This window comes from Bufo gargarizans, chromosome 3 (assembly GCF_014858855.1).
Source record: "Bufo gargarizans isolate SCDJY-AF-19 chromosome 3, ASM1485885v1, whole genome shotgun sequence".
Classification (NCBI taxonomy): domain Eukaryota; kingdom Metazoa; phylum Chordata; class Amphibia; order Anura; family Bufonidae; genus Bufo; species Bufo gargarizans.
In genome coordinates, this window is record NC_058082.1 from 508,281,940 (window position 1) to 508,301,593 (window position 19,654).

General features: G+C 43.5%; 1 protein-coding gene across 4 annotated transcripts in view; it reads left to right on the forward strand.

Moving 5' to 3' along the window:
• Positions 1 to 12,817, forward strand: part of METTL27 (methyltransferase like 27) — an 87,312-nt gene extending 74,495 nt beyond the window's left edge. For 2 of the 4 annotated variants that reach the window (XM_044283931.1, XM_044283932.1), the window contains exons 5-6: positions 10,551 to 10,643; positions 12,167 to 12,781. In XM_044283931.1, the coding sequence (XP_044139866.1) occupies positions 10,551 to 10,643; positions 12,167 to 12,402 (329 nt within the window). In that variant the 3' untranslated portion in view covers positions 12,403 to 12,781. Of the gene's footprint in view, positions 1 to 10,550; positions 10,644 to 12,166 lie in introns of all 4 variants that reach the window. The other 2 variants (XM_044283934.1, XM_044283933.1) reach the window with 2 other exon arrangements.
• Positions 12,818 to 19,654: the final 6,837 nt, after the last annotated feature.

The following is a 19,654-nucleotide window of genomic DNA, read 5'->3' on the forward strand; positions in this document are numbered from 1 at the left end:
CAGGTCTAAAAAATTGGGCGTGGCGTGGGCGGGGAAATGTCACAGATTGCAGTGCAACTGACCGCTGCGCCAGAAATATGTCTACAGTATAGGTGTATTTCAGGATAATAAGTGACCCCCAGTGACAACTACACATACAGAGCTGTGCCTGGTAAACCATGAAACTGATCAGCAGGGCTGCTGAGAGTCAGACCCACCATCACCTAAAACTGATGACTATTCTAGGGATAGACCATCAGTTTTAAAGTCCTGGATAAGGCCTCCTGCACACGAACGTTGTGTGCATCCGTGGCCGTTGTGCCGTTTTCCGTTTTTTTTCACGGACCCATTGACTTTCAATGGGTCCGTGGAAAAATCGGAAAATGCACCGTTTGGCAGCCGCATCCGTGAGCCGTGTTTCCTGGCCGTGAAAAAAATATGACCTGTCCTATTTTTTTCACGGCCAACGGTTCACGGGCCCATTCAAGTCAATGGGTCCGTGAAAGAACACGGATGCACACAAGATTGGCATCCGTGTCCGTGATCCGTGGCCGTAGGTTAGTTTCATACAGACGGATCCGAAGATCCGTCTGCATAAAAGCTTTTTCAGAGCTGAGTTTTCACTTCGTGAAAACTCAGATCCGACAGTATATTCTAACACAGAAGCGTTCCCATGGTGATGGGACGCTTCTAGTTAGAATACACTACAAACTGTGTACAAGACTGCTGCCTGGCAGCACCCGATCTCTTACAGGGGGATATGATAGTGCGGCACCTGAAGGGGTTAATTGTACTATCATATCCCCCTGTAAGAGATCAGGGCTGCCAGGCAGCAGGGGGCAGACCCCCCCCCCCTCCCCAGTTTGAATATCATTGTGCGGCCCCCCCTCCCCTGTTGTTAACTCGTTGGTGGCCAGTGTGCGCACCCCCCTCCCTCCCTCCCTCCCTCTATTGTTTTAATACATTGGGGCCAGTGTGCGCGCGCCCCCAACCCCCCCTCCCTCCCTCTATTGTTTTAATACATTGGGGCCAGTGTGTGCACCCCCCAACCCCCCCCCCCCCTCCCTCCCTCTATTGTAATAATAGCATTGGGGCCAGTGTGCGCACCCCCCCCCCCCCCCCCCCCCCGATCATCGGTGGCAGCGGAGTAGAAGATTTTCATACTTACCTGGCTGCTGGCTGCTGCGATGTCTGCGTCCGGCCGGGAGCTCCTCCTACTGGTAAGTGACAGCAATGCGCCGCACAGACCTGTCACTTACCAGTAGGAGGAGCTCCCGGCCGGACACAGAGATCGCAGCAGCCAGCAGCCAGGTAAGTATGAATCTTCTACTCCGCTGCCACCGATGATCGGGGGGGGGGGGGAGGGGGGGGCACACTGGCCCCAATGCTATTATTACAATAGAGGGAGGGAGGGGGGGGGTTGGGGGGCGCGCACACTGGCCCCAATGCTATTATTACAATAGAGGGAGGGAGGGGGGGGGGGGCGCGCACACTGGCCCCAATGCTATTATTACAATAGAGGGAGGGAGGGGGGTGCGCACACTGGCCACCAGAGTTAACAATAGGGGAGGGGGGGGGGCCCACTGGCCACCAATGAGTTAAAAACAGGGGGGGGGGTCTGCCCTGCCAGGCAGCAGGGGACAGTCATGTACACAGTTTTTTTGTATATTCTAACCTGAAGCGTCTCCATCACCATGGGAACGCCTCTGTGTTAGAATATACTGTCGGAAATGAGTTTCACGATGTAGCTCATATCCGACAGTATATTCTAACATAGAGGCGTTCCCATGGTGATGGGGACGCTACAAGTTAAAATATACCATCGGATTGGAGAAAACTCCAATCCGATGGTATAACAGAACTCCAGACTTTACATTGAAAGTCAATGGGGACGGATCCGTTTGAAATGGCACCATATTGTGTCAACATCAAACGGATCCGTCCCCATTGACTTGCATTGTAATTCAAGACGGATCCGTTTGGCTCCGCACGGCCAGGCGGACACCAAAATGACTTTTTTTTCATGTCCGTGGATCCTCCAAAAATCAAGGAAGACCCACGGACGGAAAAACGGTCACGGATCACGGACCTACGGACCCCGTTTTTGCGACCGTGTAAAAAAACGTTCGTGTGCAGGAGGCCTAAGGAAGGACAGAACATGGGGTTCAACACCAACATAAAACAAAAACTACAGTTCTTCCAAATGGGCACTAGATTACATAGAAGGAACTATGCTCATCATTCACTTGACTCGCAATGAAGGGGAATTCACACACCCTGTTTTTTATACCGTGGATTTAGAGATCAGCGACAAAATATACATGTGTTTTATTTGCCACAGAATCACCATTGACTATAAGGTTATGGTGAATGTATACTGTACAGCATGGTGTATGAGCTATACTGTATATTGTACGGCATGGTGTATGAACTATAATGTATACTGTACATCATGGTGTATGAACTATAATGTATACTGTACATCATGGTGTATGAACTATAATGTATACTGTACATCATAGTGTAAGAACTATAATGTATACTGTACAGCATGGTGTATGAACTATAATGTATACTGTACATCATGGTGTAACAGCTATACTGTATATTGTACGGCATGGTGTATGAGCTATTCTGTATATTGTACGGCATGGTGTATGAGCTATTCTGTATATTGTACGGCATGGTGTATGGATTATAATGTATACTGTACAGCATGGTGTATGAACTATAATGTATACTGTACAGCATGGTGTATGGATTATAATGTATACTGTACAGCATGGTGTATGAACTATAATGTATACTGTACATCATGGTGTAACAGCTATACTGTATATTGTACGGCATGGTGTATGAGCTATTCTGTATATTGTACGGCATGGTGTATGAGCTATTCTGTATATTGTACGGCATGGTGTATGGATTATAATGTATACTGTACAGCATGGTGTATGAACTATAATGTATACTGTACAGCATGGTGTATGGATTATAATGTATACTGTACAGCATGGTGTATGAACTATAATGTATACTGTACATCATGATGTATGAGCTATTCTGTATATTGTACGGCATGGTGTATGGATTATAATGTATACTGTACAGCATGGTGTATGAACTATAATGTATACTGTACAGCATGGTGTATGGATTATAATGTATACTGTACAGCATGGGGTATGAACTATAATGTATACTGTACATCATGGTGTATGAGCTATACTGTATATTGTACGGCATGGTGTATGGATTATAATGTATACTGTACAGCATGGTGTATGAACTATAATGTATACTGTACATCATGATGTATGAGCTATACTGTATATTGTATGGCATGGTGTATGGATTATAATGTATACTGTACAGCATGGTGTATGAACTATAATGTATACTGTACATCATGGTGTATGAGCTATACTTTATATTGTACGGCATGGTGTATGGATTATAATGTATACTGTACAGCATGGTGTATGAACTATAATGTATACTGTACATCATGATGTATGAGCTATACTGTATAGTGTATGGCATGGTGTATGGATTATAATGTATACTGTACAGCATGGTGTATGAACTATAATGTATACTGTACATCATGGTGTATGAGCTTTTCTGTATATTGTACGGCATGGTGTATGGATTATAATGTATACTGTACAGCATAGTAACATAGTAACATAGTACATAAGGCCGAAAAAAGACATTTGTCCATCCAGTTCGGCCTGTTATCCCGCAAGTTGATCCAGAGGAAGACCCCTCTCTAGTAGCTATAGCCTGTAATATTATTAAGCTCCAGAAATACGTCCAGGGCCCTCTTGAATTCCTTTATTGTACTCACCATCACCACCTCCTCAGGCAGAGAGTTCCATAGTCTCACTGCTCTTACCGTAAAGAATCCTCTTCTATGTTTGTGTACAAACCTTCTTTCCTCCAGACACAGAGGATGTCCCCTCGTCACAGTCACAGTCCTGGGGATAAATAGATGATGGGATAGATCTCTGTACTGACCCCTGATATATTTATACATATTAATTAGATCTCCCCTCAGTCGTCTTTTTTCTAAAGTGAATAGCCCTAATTTTGATAATCTTTCAGGGTACTGTAGTCCCCCCATTCCAGGTATTACTTTAGTTGCCCTCCTATGGACCTTCTCCAGCTCTGCTATGTCTGCCTTGTTTACAGGAGCCCAGAACTGTACACAGTACTCCATGTGTGGTCTGACTAGCGATTTGTAAAGTGGTAGGACTATGTTCTTATCACGGGAATCTATGCCCCTTCTGATGCAACCCATTATCTTAGTTGGCATTGGCAGCAGCTGCCTGACACTGGTTTTTGCAGCTTAGTTTGCTGTTTATTAAAATTCCTAGATCCTTTTCCATGTCAGTGTTACCGAGTGTTTTACCATTTAGTATGTACAGGTGACTTGCATTTTTCCTTCCCATGTGCATAACTTTACATTTATCAGTGTTAAACCCCATCTGCCACTTCTCTGCCCAAGCCTCCAGTCTATCCAGATCCCTCTGTAGTAGTATACTGTCCTCATCAGTGTAAATTACTTTACACAGTTTAGTGTAATCTGCGAAAATTGATACTTTACTATGCAAGCCTTCTACAAGATCATTAATAAATATATTGAAGAGAATAGGGCCCAATACTGACCCCTGAGGTACCCCACTAGTGACAGTGACCCAATCTGAGTGTGTACGTTAATAACCACCCTCTGTTTTCTATCACTGAGCCAGTTACTTACCCACATACAGACGTTTTCTCCCAGTCCAAGCATTCTCATTTTATATACTAACCTTTTATGTGGTACAGTGTCAAATGCTTTGGAGAAGTCCAGATATACGACATCCATTGATTCGCCGCTGTCAAGTCTAGAACTTACCTCCTCATAGAAACTGATTAAATTAGTTTGGCATGACCGATCCCTCACGAAGCCATGCTGATATGGCGTTATTTGCTTATTTCCATTGAGATGCTCTAATATAGCATCTCTCAGAAAACCTTCAAACAGTTTACCCACAACAGATGTTAAACTTACCGGCCTATAGTTTCCAGGGTCGGTTTTTGGCCCCTTTTTGAATATTGGCACCACATTTGCCATGCGCCAATCCTGTGGGACATTCCCTGTCAGTATAGAGTCTGCAAATATCAGAAATAAGGGTCTGGCTATGACATTACTTAATTCCTTTAGGATACGGGGGTGTATGCCATCCGGTCCTGGCGATTTGTCTATTTTAATCTTTTTAAGTCGCTGATGTACTTCTTCCTGGGTCAGACAGGACACTTTTAATGGGGAATTTATTTTTGCATTCTGCATGTCATCTGACAATTTATTTTCCTCAGTGAATACATTGGAGAAAAAAATATTTAACAGCTTTGCTTTCTCCTCATCGCTCTCTGCGACTCCCCCCTCATTACTCTTTAAAGGGCCGACACCTTCAGATTTATACTTTTTAACATTTATATAATTGAAGAACATTTTAGGGTTAGTTTTACTCTCTTTGGCAATTAATCTCTCGGTCTCTAGTTTGGCCGCTTTTATTTGTTTTTTACATGTTCTATTTTTTTCCTTATAGTTTTTCAGTGCTTCCGTGCTCCCCTCCTGTTTCAGTGAATGATATGCTTTCTTTTTGTCATTTATTGCTTTCGTTACAGTTCTATTTATCCACATTGGTTTCTTTTTGTTCCTTAACCTTTTATTACCATATAATGTATACTGTACATCATGGTGTATGAGCTATACTGTATATTGTACGGCATGGTGTATGGATTATAATGTATACTGTACAGCATGGTGTATGAACTATAATGTATACTGTACATCATGGTGTATGAGCTATACTGTATATTGTACGGCATGGTGTATGGATTATAATGTATACTGTACAGCATGGTGTATGAACTATAATGTATACTGTACATCATGATGTATGAGCTATACTGTATATTGTATGGCATGGTGTATGGATTATAATGTATACTGTACAGCATGGTGTATGAACTATAACATATACTGTACATCATGGTGTATGAGCTATACTGTATATTGTATGGCATGGTGTATGGATTATAATGAATACTGTACAGCATGGTGTATGAACTATACTGTGTGGCATGGTGTATGAGCTATACTGTATATCTTGTACAGCATGGTGCAGAGATTATAATGTATTCTGTACAGCATGGTGTATGGATTATATTGTAAATTGTACGGCATTGTGTATGGATTATAATGTATATTATACAGCATGGTGCCGGAATTATACTGTAGATTGTAGAGCATGATGCAGGGATGGTGCATGAACTATGCTGTATATTACACAGCATGGTGCAGGGATTATACTGTATTGTACGGGATGGTGCAGGGGTTATACTGTATGTCTTTGATGTGACAATTATCTTAGGTTTTCATATCACCCACCTTTGATGGCGCTGTGCCCAGCTCTGCAGTTGACCCCGCTCAGCAGCTGCCAAGGTTTACAGGGAACACTGGTGGTGCTGCCCCTTTAAATTATTTCATCCATGCTTTCATGAGCTGGTGCAGAGAGAGCCCAGCAGTCATGTATGATGTCTGTCCTCTTTACCTGTCTTCTTGTGCCTGATGTGTAAAGGGGCCCAGCACCAATCAGGGACGTGGCTGACGATCAGTCAAATGTCTTGTCAAGGAGAGAAGACAGCAAGAGGCAGTCAAGGGGAAGATGACAGTTGGGAGGCGGGAAGGTGGTGTCTAATGGGCTCCATAGCGTGGCCCTGATAGGACAGCCCTGATCCACATTCTAGGGCTCATTCAGACAACTGTAGTGTTTTGCTGTCTGCAAATTGCGGATCTGCAAAAAACACGGATACTGGCCCGCGTGCGTTCCGCAATTTGTGGACCACACATGGCTGGCACTATGATAGAAACTTATTTTTTTGCCCGCAATTGCGGACAACAATGGGATTTGCTCTATCTTTTTTGCGGGATCGTGGAACTGAACTACAGATGCGGATAGCAGACTTTCACAGCACATTGAAATCAATGGGTCCGCATTCGTTCCACAAAATTGCGTAATGGATGCAGACCCAATCATACGGTCGTCTGAATGAGCCCTTAGTGTGAGTTGTCAGAAACTGCATCCGAGTGCTCTCAGGGCAAGATTTATAGCTATAGGGTTGTGTGCCTCAGGGAAAGACTGACACCATCAAGCTGTTTACCTGATCGACTGTTCAGTTGCCCATAGTAACCACCGAGCTTATAATAACAATGTAACCATCAGGCTTTGTGCCCAATGGTGACTGTAACCTCTAAGCACTGCGCCTCCTGCTGGGGTAAAATCAAGATGCAAGTGTCTGTTTCATGGCTGCGCCATACTGAGGTGCGGTCCCAGGATAGGATCCAGGGTCACATATAAAACTAACCACATCGTGCTGTTAGTCTGTTCAATTACATGGTGCAGTCTGGAAGGGGTTAAGTAAGAGCCAATGGTCCGGTTACTGAGTGTCGGCACCTGGACCAGTGGCTGTGAGTAACAGAACAAACATGCTCCCCTGAAGGAGGAAACCCTGCGATAGACAGGGGACCATAAATATATTGCGGTTATCTAAACTGAAGTATATTGAAAAAGTGCGGTCAAGAAGGGATTAAGGGCCTCTGCAGTAGGGCACATTGACAGTCACTAAAGGGTTAACCCTTCAGAACACTGCCCCCAACATTAGTCATAGACACCTGTGACATCACAAGCACGTGTGTCATAATGGAAGAACCCTTGTAAAAAGCCGGCGAGCGGCCATATTTGGTGCCGTACTTGATGGCCTGAGGACCTTGACTACCCCTGCACCCCCCCCCCCCCCATCCTCGTACTATTTATGTGGCAGATACATAGTGACATTACCCTCTAAGCCCAAGGGAAGGTCAACCCTCCATCCATTGTTCTCTAGAGGTTTCCTCCACAGGTGGTTTCCTCTCCTGTGCTGGAGGGTGACTCTCTGTGAGTCGGGGGTTTGCCATTTATTTTCCAATTAATGTGTTCTATAGCTTTATTCTGTGTCTTTATTTTGCGTTCTTTGGTTTCAGCGGTGTATGCATGATTTTCTCAGGGAGGAGGTTAAAGCGGTATTCTCATCTGGGACACATATGGTATATAATGATAGAATGTGCCATAAATGTCCAATAGGTGTGAGTCCCACCTTTGGGACCTGCTCATATTTCCAGAACAGGGGTCCGAAGTAAAAACGAGAGCACATTGCACATGCAGGGAGTCCTCTCAATTTATTGCTATGGGAGTTCCAAAAATAGCGAGTGCACTCACCCGTTTTAGGACATCCCATAGCTGCGAATGGAGAACAAGCAGCAGAAGCGCGGCCACCTCTACATTCACCACTAGGGGACTCCTGAAAATAGCCAAACCAGCGCTCAGCTATTTTCTGAAGTTCCACAGCAGTGAATGAAGGGTGGCCACACATGCATGACTTTGTCTGTACACTGCGGGGGCATCATCCTATGGTTATGTCATAAATGCCCCAAATGGAAATACTCCTTAAAATGAAATTCATTATGAAATAACCAAGTTAGCAGAGCATTGCTAGGACTCAGAGCAGTGTTAGGAGTCCCAGCACCATTGCGCCGAATGAAAACAGTCTCTGGTGACGCTGAGGGTCAACAACTGTTCTGCTGAACGCTGTGGGGTGAATAAATCAATCTTCTACGACAGTTTAGCAAATTTAGCCACATGTCCAATTTTGTACCTACATTGGAACAATGTCTGGCCTAAATATATAAATGCATATTATATATGTAATATTAGGGGATTACATGAGTAAATAATAACATTCATCATTCATCAAAGCTATCTACCAGTAAGACTGTCTTCATTGTCCATAGCAACCAATCAGAAAGCAGCTTTCATTTTTCCAGAGCAGTTAAAGAAATGAAAGCTGAGCTCTGATTGGTTGCTAGGGGCAACAAAGACAGTCCTTGGTAAATGAGATGTACGTTACAAGAGATGTTTTGCATGTCTGTATCATTACAGTTCAGCAATAACACCACAAATCGCAGTCCAAGTGCCCTCATTGTGCCAGACTGAGCCCTTATACATTTAGTCAAGTGTCTTGGACTGCCCTCATAACTACCAGCCAAAGTTAGTGCCAGCCACATCACTCCTACAGATCTTACAATTGTGGGCCTCTTGTAGTATCTAGTGTTACCATTAGAGAGAGTGAGCGACAATGCCATAAAAGGGCCAACCAATGCCCCCATAAGTTTCATCTGTTATATCTGTAACTAGCAGCCATAGTTCCCCAAGAAATCCCAGCAATACTGACCTCCACAGGTGTGATCCACAGTAATGCCAGGGATGATAGCCCCAGTGCCCCCATTACTGCTATCTAATGTGCCCCCATAACTGTCAGTCACTGTACCTCCATAATTGAAAGCCACTGTACCCCCAAACTGCTTGCCACTAAGTCTCCATAAGTGAAATCCACACTGCCCCTACCACTCCCACCAATATTGCTAACATAGGAGCCATTCACAATGATGTCAAAGGTGGCAACCATGGTGCCCTTACAAATGCCATCCACAGTGCCAGTACTAGCCACTATGCCCGTCTAACAGAGCAACCACAGTGCTACCATAAAAGACAGTTATTGACAGTACCATATTTGTGCCAGTCAATGCCCCAAAACTGCTTGCCATAGTTGTGTTGTTTATCCACAAGTGCCAGCCACAGTTCTCCCATAACATTTAAATGTCTTATACGTTTCCACCATATCCATAGTTGTGCCATAATTGACAGCCACAGTGCCCTACAAGTGCCATAGCCTCCTCCAGAACAGTCTTTAACTTTCAGATGACAATTTGTCCTTTTTTTTCCAGACATGTACTCTTTCTGGCAAAAAAAAAAAAGAAGCTCAGCCGGTATTTATAAATTACCAAAAATGCCTGGGATTCTGAAGGTGGAAGGGGGTGGGGGCGGGAGTGGGGTGCACATCAGTATGGGCACTATAACCTGCTAGGACCTGTGATGACGTCACCTTAATGTGATCAGTGCAGGAGAGGCCAGAGCTCAGCAGTAGAGGGGAGAAGTGGGAAGGACCTGTGATGACGTCACCTTAATGTGATCAGTGCAGGTGGGGATGGAGTTTAGCAGTAGAGAAGTGGTGAGCCTGAGAAACCTTGAAAGTTGTAGTCCTCTCCTCTTATACTCCCTCTCTGAATTGTCCTTGGATTTACCACAATAACAGAATGGAGACGCTGGGAGTTGTAATCATTTCCAGTATTGGACTGGGGGGCCAACTGCACAGGTACATGCAAATATGCTGTCAGGGGTACAGGTGAATCCCCGGGTGGGCCCCGAGCAAAGTGGGCAACTAGTCCCCCACTGCTCCTCACTTCAACACCACAGTAGGGTTCATATTAAGCATTTTTAATGCAAACATCCTATGCTCAGGGGTCCAAATATCTATGGTAGACCCTAATGGCTGCACTTGCAACTCTCCCTAACAATTCCTGTGTTATATTGGTATATATATAGTAGATATATAACAGAATACATTTACATCTTGTCTGTTTTCAGAAAAGTATGATGCAGTAATTATAGTTGGAGCACTCAGTGATGGACAGGTCCCTGTGTTGGTGCTTCCAGAACTGCTTCGTGTCACTAAACCAGGTGAGAATACACACACTACCTTATTCTAAGTTCATTTATACAGAAAATGCAGGCACTTAATTTTTTTTTTTTAGAACTTTTTGGCTGGTTTTATATTTCATTTCGCAGGAGGATTCGATTGAAAATAAAATACTAAATATTATCCTTCTGTACTGTCAGTTTACTGCTGCTGTGAGCCATCGGTTAATGTAATAGTAGGTGTAGATTTGAGATAGCAGTATGACTATTATTCTCTTTGTACACAGAAGAGCCCTTCACTTTTTAGTGTAATGCTCTAATTAAGTCAGTGCCCCCATATAGTGCTAGCCACATGTTTGGATCAATTTACTCCTCCTATAGATCATTCATGATCAGAAGAATCAGACAGGGGAAAGAAAATAGACGGGTTTTATTCTTCTTTTATTGTAGTACTAGTAACCCAAAAACTTGTAAAAATGTAATTCATGAATATGCTTAAAGGGAACCTGTCAGCGGCAAAAGCCATCCCAAACCGCCAGCAGTACCTTCAAGTAGCCGGCAGTGAGTTTCGAATGATGATTTTCTTACTGCATTCTGATGAGGCAGAAGTATGAAAAACGATCTTTTATCCTCCGTCTGCGCTATTTTCCAGTCAGTCTTGAAGTGAAGGGGGCAGCGGCCTCTTTCCTTCAAGTCAAGGTAACCGCGCCCCCTTCCCTGCCCCTTCGCTGTGACTGACAGCACTTATGCCAGCTTTGACGAACTGCCAGTGTTCCTTACTTTGTGAAAATACCTTACCTCTCGTGACTTCCGGGGGGGTGCGACTACCATGGCACGGTTAAGATAATATTACATGGAGCGCTGACTCACGGACATATGCGTGCGCCATCAGGGATAAGCAGATCTGGCGGTCGGATTGTGAAATCTCCTTACCCTGACAATGTTTAGGGTTAGGTTTATGCCCCCCAATATGCTGCACCCACCACCCCCCGAATGGCTGATGGTGCTGGGAGCAAAAGGAGATTTCACAATCCGCGCATGCGCAGTGTGAGGGTAAGGAGAAAAGACCGGCAGATCTCCTTATCCCTGGCGGCGTACGCACATGTCCGTGAGTCAGCGCTCCATGTAATTTTATCTTAACCGTGCCATGATAGTGCACTTGCGCTGAGGCGCACACCCCCGGAAGTCACGAGGGGTAAGGTATTTTCACGAAGTAAGGATTTTTGCTAGAACACTGGCTGTCAGTCACAGGAGAAGGGACAAGGAAGGGGACGCGATTACCTTGACTTGAAGCAAGGAGACCGCTGCTCCCCTCACTTCAAGACTGACTGGAAAATAGCACGGACGGAGGATAAAAGATCATTTTTCATACTTCTGCCTTTATCAGAATGCAGTAAGAAAATAATCATTTGAAACTCACTGCCGGCTACTTGAAGGTAATGCTGGCGGTTTGGGATGGCTTTTGCCGCTGACAGATTCCCTTTAAAAGGCATCATAAAACATATGCTGTATGTGATATGTCCTCCACACCTTAAACTGAATGCAGTTTTTCTGCCCATGTCTAGGCGGTTTTGTGTGCATGACCACACGGAGTAACATCTCTAACTTGCAGTACAAGGCTGAACTTGAAGAAGAATTGTCTTCTTTACAGTATAAAGGATTCTGGGAACAGGTCTTGGTAGAAGAAGTGGAGCAGTGGGAGAAAGCTACATCAGAAAAGGAGATCAATCAAGAGTCTGACTATATCCCCGGTGTTATATTCATTTATAGAAAAATGTCAGCCCCTTCTATTGTCAGTTGATTACATATATTATTTGGTATATTTTGTTCAACTGTCACTCAATAAAGTTCCTCAGAATTTTATATTAATAAATGCCATAGCTGGACATACTATGGGGGTTTTACGCTGGTCTATAATATTCCCTGTTCCAGAGGATGCACCCAGTTTGGCGCATACTCAAGCAGTCAGTGCTCCAGAATGAGCTCCGAGCTGCTGTAGATTTCTGTATTCATTTGCACCATAAAAACTGGCACAAGATAAATGTCCTAGACCCATCCCCTCCTCGCCCTCACCATGCTCCCTTTTAGGAAAGTAGCGAGAGCAGTGTAGAAATGCCACTTACAACAAAGTTTGTGTCTTTGTGGTGTTTAAAATAACACAAAAACAATGTTTCCCACTTTTTGTAACTGGCACAGGTTGATGATAAATCTCCCCCTATATGTGCAACTGCACAAGGGCCCAACATGCAGTGGGCTCCACTGTCACCATAGAAACGGCTTTCCCCAAATCCCTGATTTCGGCAGGAGTGGCCAATCATCTAACGTCTATGGAGGCCTCCCAACTCTTCCCTAGTGTAAGATGCAGAGAGAGGTGTCAGATTGCAACATGCCCGTTCCTTTAGTTCTTGGGAAACTAATAGTGTTGACCAAGCACCAAAGTGCTCTGGTGCTCAAGTAGAACACTTTGTGATGCTCGGGTGCTCAATGGGAGAAACAGAGCAATAAACCAGGCACCCCCTGCTCTGAAGAAGGGAGGGTGCCGAGTCCCACTGAGGTCTATGCAAAATATCGCTTTACAGTGAGGGAATCCCCTAGTGTGAGTTTGCGGCTTAGGAGTCCCTGCTCTGACTCCATATATAGCTATGTCCATATATGGAGTCAGTGCTTGGGGACACCCAGTGTATTTAACCGCCTCCGGACCGCCTAACGCAGATGTGCGGTCCGGAGGCAGCAGCCCTGCGCAGAGTGACGCATATACGCGTCATCTCGCGAGAGCCGAGATTTCCTGTGAACGCGCGCACACAGGCGCGCGCGTTCACAGGAACGGAAGGTAAGCGAGTGGATCTCCAACCTGCCAGCGGCGATCGTTCGCTGGCAGGCTGGAGATGCGATTTTTTTAACCCCTAACAGGTATATTAGACGCTGTTTTGATAACAGCGTCTAATATACCTGCTACCTGGTCCTCTGGTGGTCCCTTTTGTTTGGATCGACCACCAGAGGACACAGGTAGCTGTGTAAAATACCACAAAACACTACACTACACTACACCCCCCCTGTCACTTATTAACCCCTTATGAACCCCTGATCACCCATGATCACCCCATATAGACTCCCTGATCACCCCCCTGTCATTGATCACCCCCCCTGTCAGGCTCCGTTCAGACGTCCGTATGATTTTTACGGATCCACGGATACATGGATCGGATCCGCAAAACACATACGGACGTCTGAATGGAGCCTTACAGGGGGGGTGATCAATGACAGGCGGGTGATCACCCATATGGATTCCCTGATCACCCCCTGTCATTGATCACCCCCCTGTCATAGATCACCCCCCTGTAACGTTCCATTCAGATGTCCGTATGATTTTTACGGATCCACAGATACATGGATCGGATCCGCAAAACGCATACGGACGTCTGAATGCAGCCTTACAGGGGGGTGATCAATGACAGGCGGGTGATCACCCATATAGATTCCCTGATCACCCCCTGTCATTGATCACCCCCTGTCATTGATCACCCCCCTGTAAGGCTCCATTCAGACGTCCGTATACGTTTTGCGGATCCGATCCATGTATCCGTGGAACCGTAAAAATCATACAGACGTCTGAATGGAGCCTTACAGGGGGGTGATCAATGACAGGGGGGTGATCAATGACAGGGGGGTGATCAATGACAGGGGGGTGATCAATGACAGGGTGGTGATCACCCCATATAGACTCCCTGATCACCCCCCTGTCATTGATCACCCCCTGTAAGGCTCCATTCAGACATTTTTTTTGGCCCAAGTTAGCGGAATATTTTTTTTTGTTTTTGTTTTTTCTTACTAAGTCTCATATTCCACTAACTTGTGTCAAAAAATAAAATCTTACATGAACTCGCCATACCCCTCACGGAATCCAAATGCGTAAATCTTTTTAAACATTTATATTCCAGATTTCTTCTCACGCTTTAGGGCCCCTAAAATGCCAGGGCAGTATAAATACCCCACATGTGACCCCATTTCGGAAAGAAGACACCCCAAGGTATTCCATGAGGGGCATATTGAGTCCATGAAAGATTGAATTTTTGTCCCAAGTTAGCGGAAAGGGAGACTTTGTGAGAAAAAAAAAAATATCAATTTCCGCTAACTTGTGCCAAAAAAAAAAAAATTCGATGAACTCGCCATGCCCCTCATTGAATACCTTGGGGTTTCTTCTTTCCGAAATGGAGTCGCATGTGGGGTATTTATACTGCCCTGGCTTTTTAGGGGCCCGAAAGCGTGAGAAGAAGTCTGGGATCCAAATGTCTAACAATGCCCTCCTAAAAGGAATTTGGGCGCTTTGAGCATCTAGGCTGCAAAAAAGTGTCACACATCTGGTATCGCCGTACTCAGGAGAAGTTGGGCAATGTGTTTTGGGGTGTCATTTTACATATACCCATGCTGGGTGAGATAAATATCTTGGTCAAATGCCAACTTTGTATAAAAAAATTGGAAAAGTTGTCTTTTGCCAACATATTTCTCTCACCCAGCATGGGTATATGTAAAATGACACCCCAAAACACATTCCCCAACTTCTGCTGAGTACGGCGATACCAGATGTGTGACACTTTTTTGCAGCCTAGGTGGGCAAAGGGACCCACATTCCAAAGTGCACCTTTCGGATTTCACCGGTCATTTTTTACAGATTTTGATTGCAAACTACTTCTCACACATATGGGCCCCTAAATTGCCAGGGCAGTATAACTACGCCACAAGTGACCCCATTTTGGAAAGAAGACACCCCAAGGTATTCCGTGAGGGGCATGGCGAGTTCCTAGAATTTTTTATTTTTTTGTCGCAAGTTAGTGGAATATGAGACTTTGTAAGAAAAAATAAAAAATAAAAATCATAATTTTCCGCTAACTTGTGACAAAAAATAAAAAGTTCTATGAACTCACTATGCCCATCAGCGAATACCTTAGGGTGTCTACTTTCCGAAATGGGGTCATTTGTGGAGGTTTTCTACTGTATGGGCATTGTAGAACCTCAGGAAACATGACAGGTGCTCAGAAAGTCAGAGCTGCTTCAAAAAGCGGAAATTCACATTTTTGTACCATAGTTTGTAAACGCTATAACTTTTACCCAAACCATTTTTTTTTGCCCAAACATTTTTTTTTATCAAAGACATGTAGAACAATAAATTTAGCGAAAAATTTATATATGGATGTAGTTTTTTTTGCAAAATTTTACAGCTGAAAGTGAAAAATGTCATTTTTTTTTGCAAAAAAATCGTTAAATTTCGATTAATAACAAAAAAAGTAAAAATGTCAGCAGCAATGAAATACCACCAAATGAAAGCTCTATTAGTGAGAAGAAAAGGAGGTAAAATTTATTTGAGTGGTAAGTTGCATGACCGAGCAATAAACGGTGAAAGTAGTGTAGTGCAGAAGTGTAAAAAGTGGCCTGGTCATTAAGGGGGTTTCAGCTAGCGGGGTTGAAGTGGTTAAATCTAATTTAGTCTCTATTTCTGAAAACTTTCTGCTGGGATTTGAACTCACAAGCTTCTACATTAGAAGCAAGGACTTTAACCACTCAGGTATAAAGCTGAATGATAAACTATGTCAGCTATACAGCTACATGTCAACCTGCACTGAAATATGAAATTATACTTCTGCTGTATAGGAATGCTTACTACATGACACACTACAAGGTTTTTCTGACACCGTTTTTCATTCAGCTTTATAGCTGAGTGGTTAAAGTCCCTGCCTCTAATGTAGAAGGTTGAGAGTTCAAATCCCGGCAGAATTTTTTCAGAAAGAGGCTAAATTTGACTTAAATACACTGACTCGAGCTCAAGGACACAAGGTATTCGGCCAAACATTGGGATGTGCCGAGCATCTCGATGCTCGAGCCGAACTGGTGTTCGGCCAAGCATGCTCGCTGAACACTAGAAACGAAGCCTCCTACCAGTGGAATCTGGCAGCGTCTTTCTGCCCTCTCTCATTGACAACATGTGTGTTCTGTCTTCTTACACGTTCACACAGTGTGCAGTGTGACATTCAGCATAAACCATTCCTGTCTTTCAAATAAGAGGACTGTTCTTTGGAATCTAACTTGTTTATTAGTCAACAGGTCGTACATATGTGATTGATTATATACGATTGATTGATTATATACGATTGATTGGTGAAACAGTATTGTTTGGTAAAACTACAAGAATACAAATAACATGTATAAATATTAAGCATGGATAGCATGTACTATAACATTTGCATTGACAGTAAAAGCACATGGTAAAATGGCTGCCTATACATAGGATTACATACCTATCTAACAGTAAAATCAACTCCCTGAGTAACAATTACAACTAGCTGAACAGCTCTGCATAATATCATGTCTCTGAAACAAAGGTAGATCTCTCATCAGACATGCTTTTACAAGGATGGAGTTTGAGAAGGAGACATGCATAGGACAGCTCTGTACTGTGTCCTGGAGACTGGAGACTTCTCTTTCCCAGAATGTTTTGCAAGCCCACAATGCAGTAGCCTTTGTAACAGGAAAAAAAAAGTGTAATACAACTTAACACCACTATAACCACACTAAACACTTCAAAAATATCAAGACTGAGATGTGATCTGTAATGACTCTCTAACCCTGCTGGGCAGAGCAATGTGTATTCTCCTCTCAACCAAGCATGCATGTATGGGGAAGAGGGATTGAGAGACATAACTGTCGGCTGTTTGGTGCATCTAGCATAAGGGCTCATGCACTGTTGGTTGTTTTTCAGGCCTCAAATTGTGGATCCGCAAAACATGAATACTGGCCGTGTGTTCCGCGTTTTGTGGAACGGAAGGGCCGGCCTCTAATAGAACAGTCCTACCCTTGTCCGTAATAGAACACGTTCTATTTTTTTTTGTGGAATGGCCATACGGACACAGAGTCATTTACGTGAATGGTTCCGCATATGCACCGCAAAAAAAATACTGAACGGACATGGAATAAAAATACATTTGTGTACATGAGCCCTTACACTTTTGTCTAGAACTGATACTCTTTTTTTTTTTTTTTTTACACCACCTACTACTGGAGTTTTTTGCAACTTTTCAATCAGCCTTTTAAAAAAAACTATGGTGATAAGTCTGGAGTAAAATTTATGAAAACATAGCTACCTCACCCCCTTTCACACCCACTTTCAAAAGTGAAGTAACTCGTTTATGAGAATAAGTAAGTCCAAAAAAGTTTCAAAGCCCTATTTTTTGAAGACAGAATTCTTTAAAATATATGTTTTCCGTGTTTTGGATCCACTCCTGCTTTTGGCTTACAAATACCGACCTTAATACGAAAGTTTAAATGAGGCCTTAGGCCACATTCACATCTGTACTAACTATTTCCGTTCTTCTGCTCTGTTAGAGGAGCAGAACAAAAATAATGGAAGTGCTGGATTTGGTACATAACTAAAGCCAATGCAGCCGAACAGACCCCACTGAGTATAATGAGGTCTGTTCAGGTGTCCACTTTTTTAGCAAAAAAAAACTAAAACTGTCCTGCATACAGTTTTTTGGTCCGCTCTTTCTGGCATAATCTGTGATGGAGGCCCTAAACATAACTTCCAATACAGATGTGAACATGCCCTTATATTGAGCTTTATAAGTACGAAACCCCTTCAGAATCCATTAGCATTGTAATAAAGTGAGGTGCGGGTGACTAAATACTGGTGGAAATGCTAGGGGGAAAGTAAGGAAAGGAGGGATGAGGAAGTACTGTAAAGGAACAAATAGTGATTTAATTCCCCTTCCACTTTAGATGAGAAACCTTACATAAGTGGTAAAAAGATTTCAGAACTTTTTTTTTACAATGACAATGATTTCCTGTGGATGTACTGATTTAATTGATTCTTCTAAAACGATGTTCACGCTCAATGTTCCTTGCACATCTTTTCACAGGTCAGTCTCTTTGTGGAATTACGTTATGGTAAGAAAAATGGAGCGGAATCACCAGTAGCCTATGTTCAACTGCTGACTTTACTTCACCTTGAGATAAGACTTTCTACCCTCTTTCCTACTCAGAAGACATGCATGTTTGGTCAAGCCTAGCGTTTGTATGGGAGGTTAAGGGATCGGGAGAGATCGCTGTTGGCCAAGAGTTTTGCTTTGCCAACAGCTATGTAACTTACAAGGCCAGCTAATGGGCTCTGTTACACAGGCTGAGGATCGGGACAACTATCAGGGCCAAACATTCATATGAACACTTGGTTCCCAATAACTGGTCAATGTAAAGATGTTGCTGATTTCCTACAAATAAGAAAATGCTGGTTTGTAGGGGGATCAGATCTTTCAAGCAGCACCAAAAACCCTTGTCAGCAGCACGTCACCCTGTGTACCTGCAAAGAAGGAATCTGTACCAACAGTATGGATTTTTCATCCCCATACATCATGGAGAGCCAACCAGAGAGCAGTGCCCCAGATGTGAAGCTAGTCTTACATTCTCATCCACGTCCTGCGGTGCAATTGATCTTACAACAATTATTCATCTTAACATATTTCCAATATTAGTACCTTATCAAACTAGTCCTTCTACCATTATAATATGGCTACACACCTTTGTCTGCCACCTCCCAGCTCAGAGCATAAATCTGAAGCATAATTCTGGCCTAATGTAATGCCGACATGGAGAGCTTAAATTTAAAACGTTGTGAAATCTGAAGCATTAAGATATAACTTTGATCACTCCTTTCAGTGACATTATTATAATGTCAAAAATACATTACAGCTCTTCCAGGAGGCTCCATTAATTGCAGATGCAGCGCTGCTTACTGCATGACATCGCCAGTTTATATGCTCTTCAGGCTCTGCGGATACTACATCTAATGTGATTTATAGTTGTCACCTTTAGAAGCCCAGAATTAAAAGCTGGCAATAGACTCTTTTTTTGTTAGCGGATGCAAATGGAACCCGCCAACAATCTATAATCCTTTTTTTTCCCCCACAGATAAGTAGTACCATATGTTTGGCACTTACCTATCTCCCTCTATTTCCCTCTTCTTCACTGGGATGGATCAGTCCTGGGGACTTCATCATAGTGATTGACAT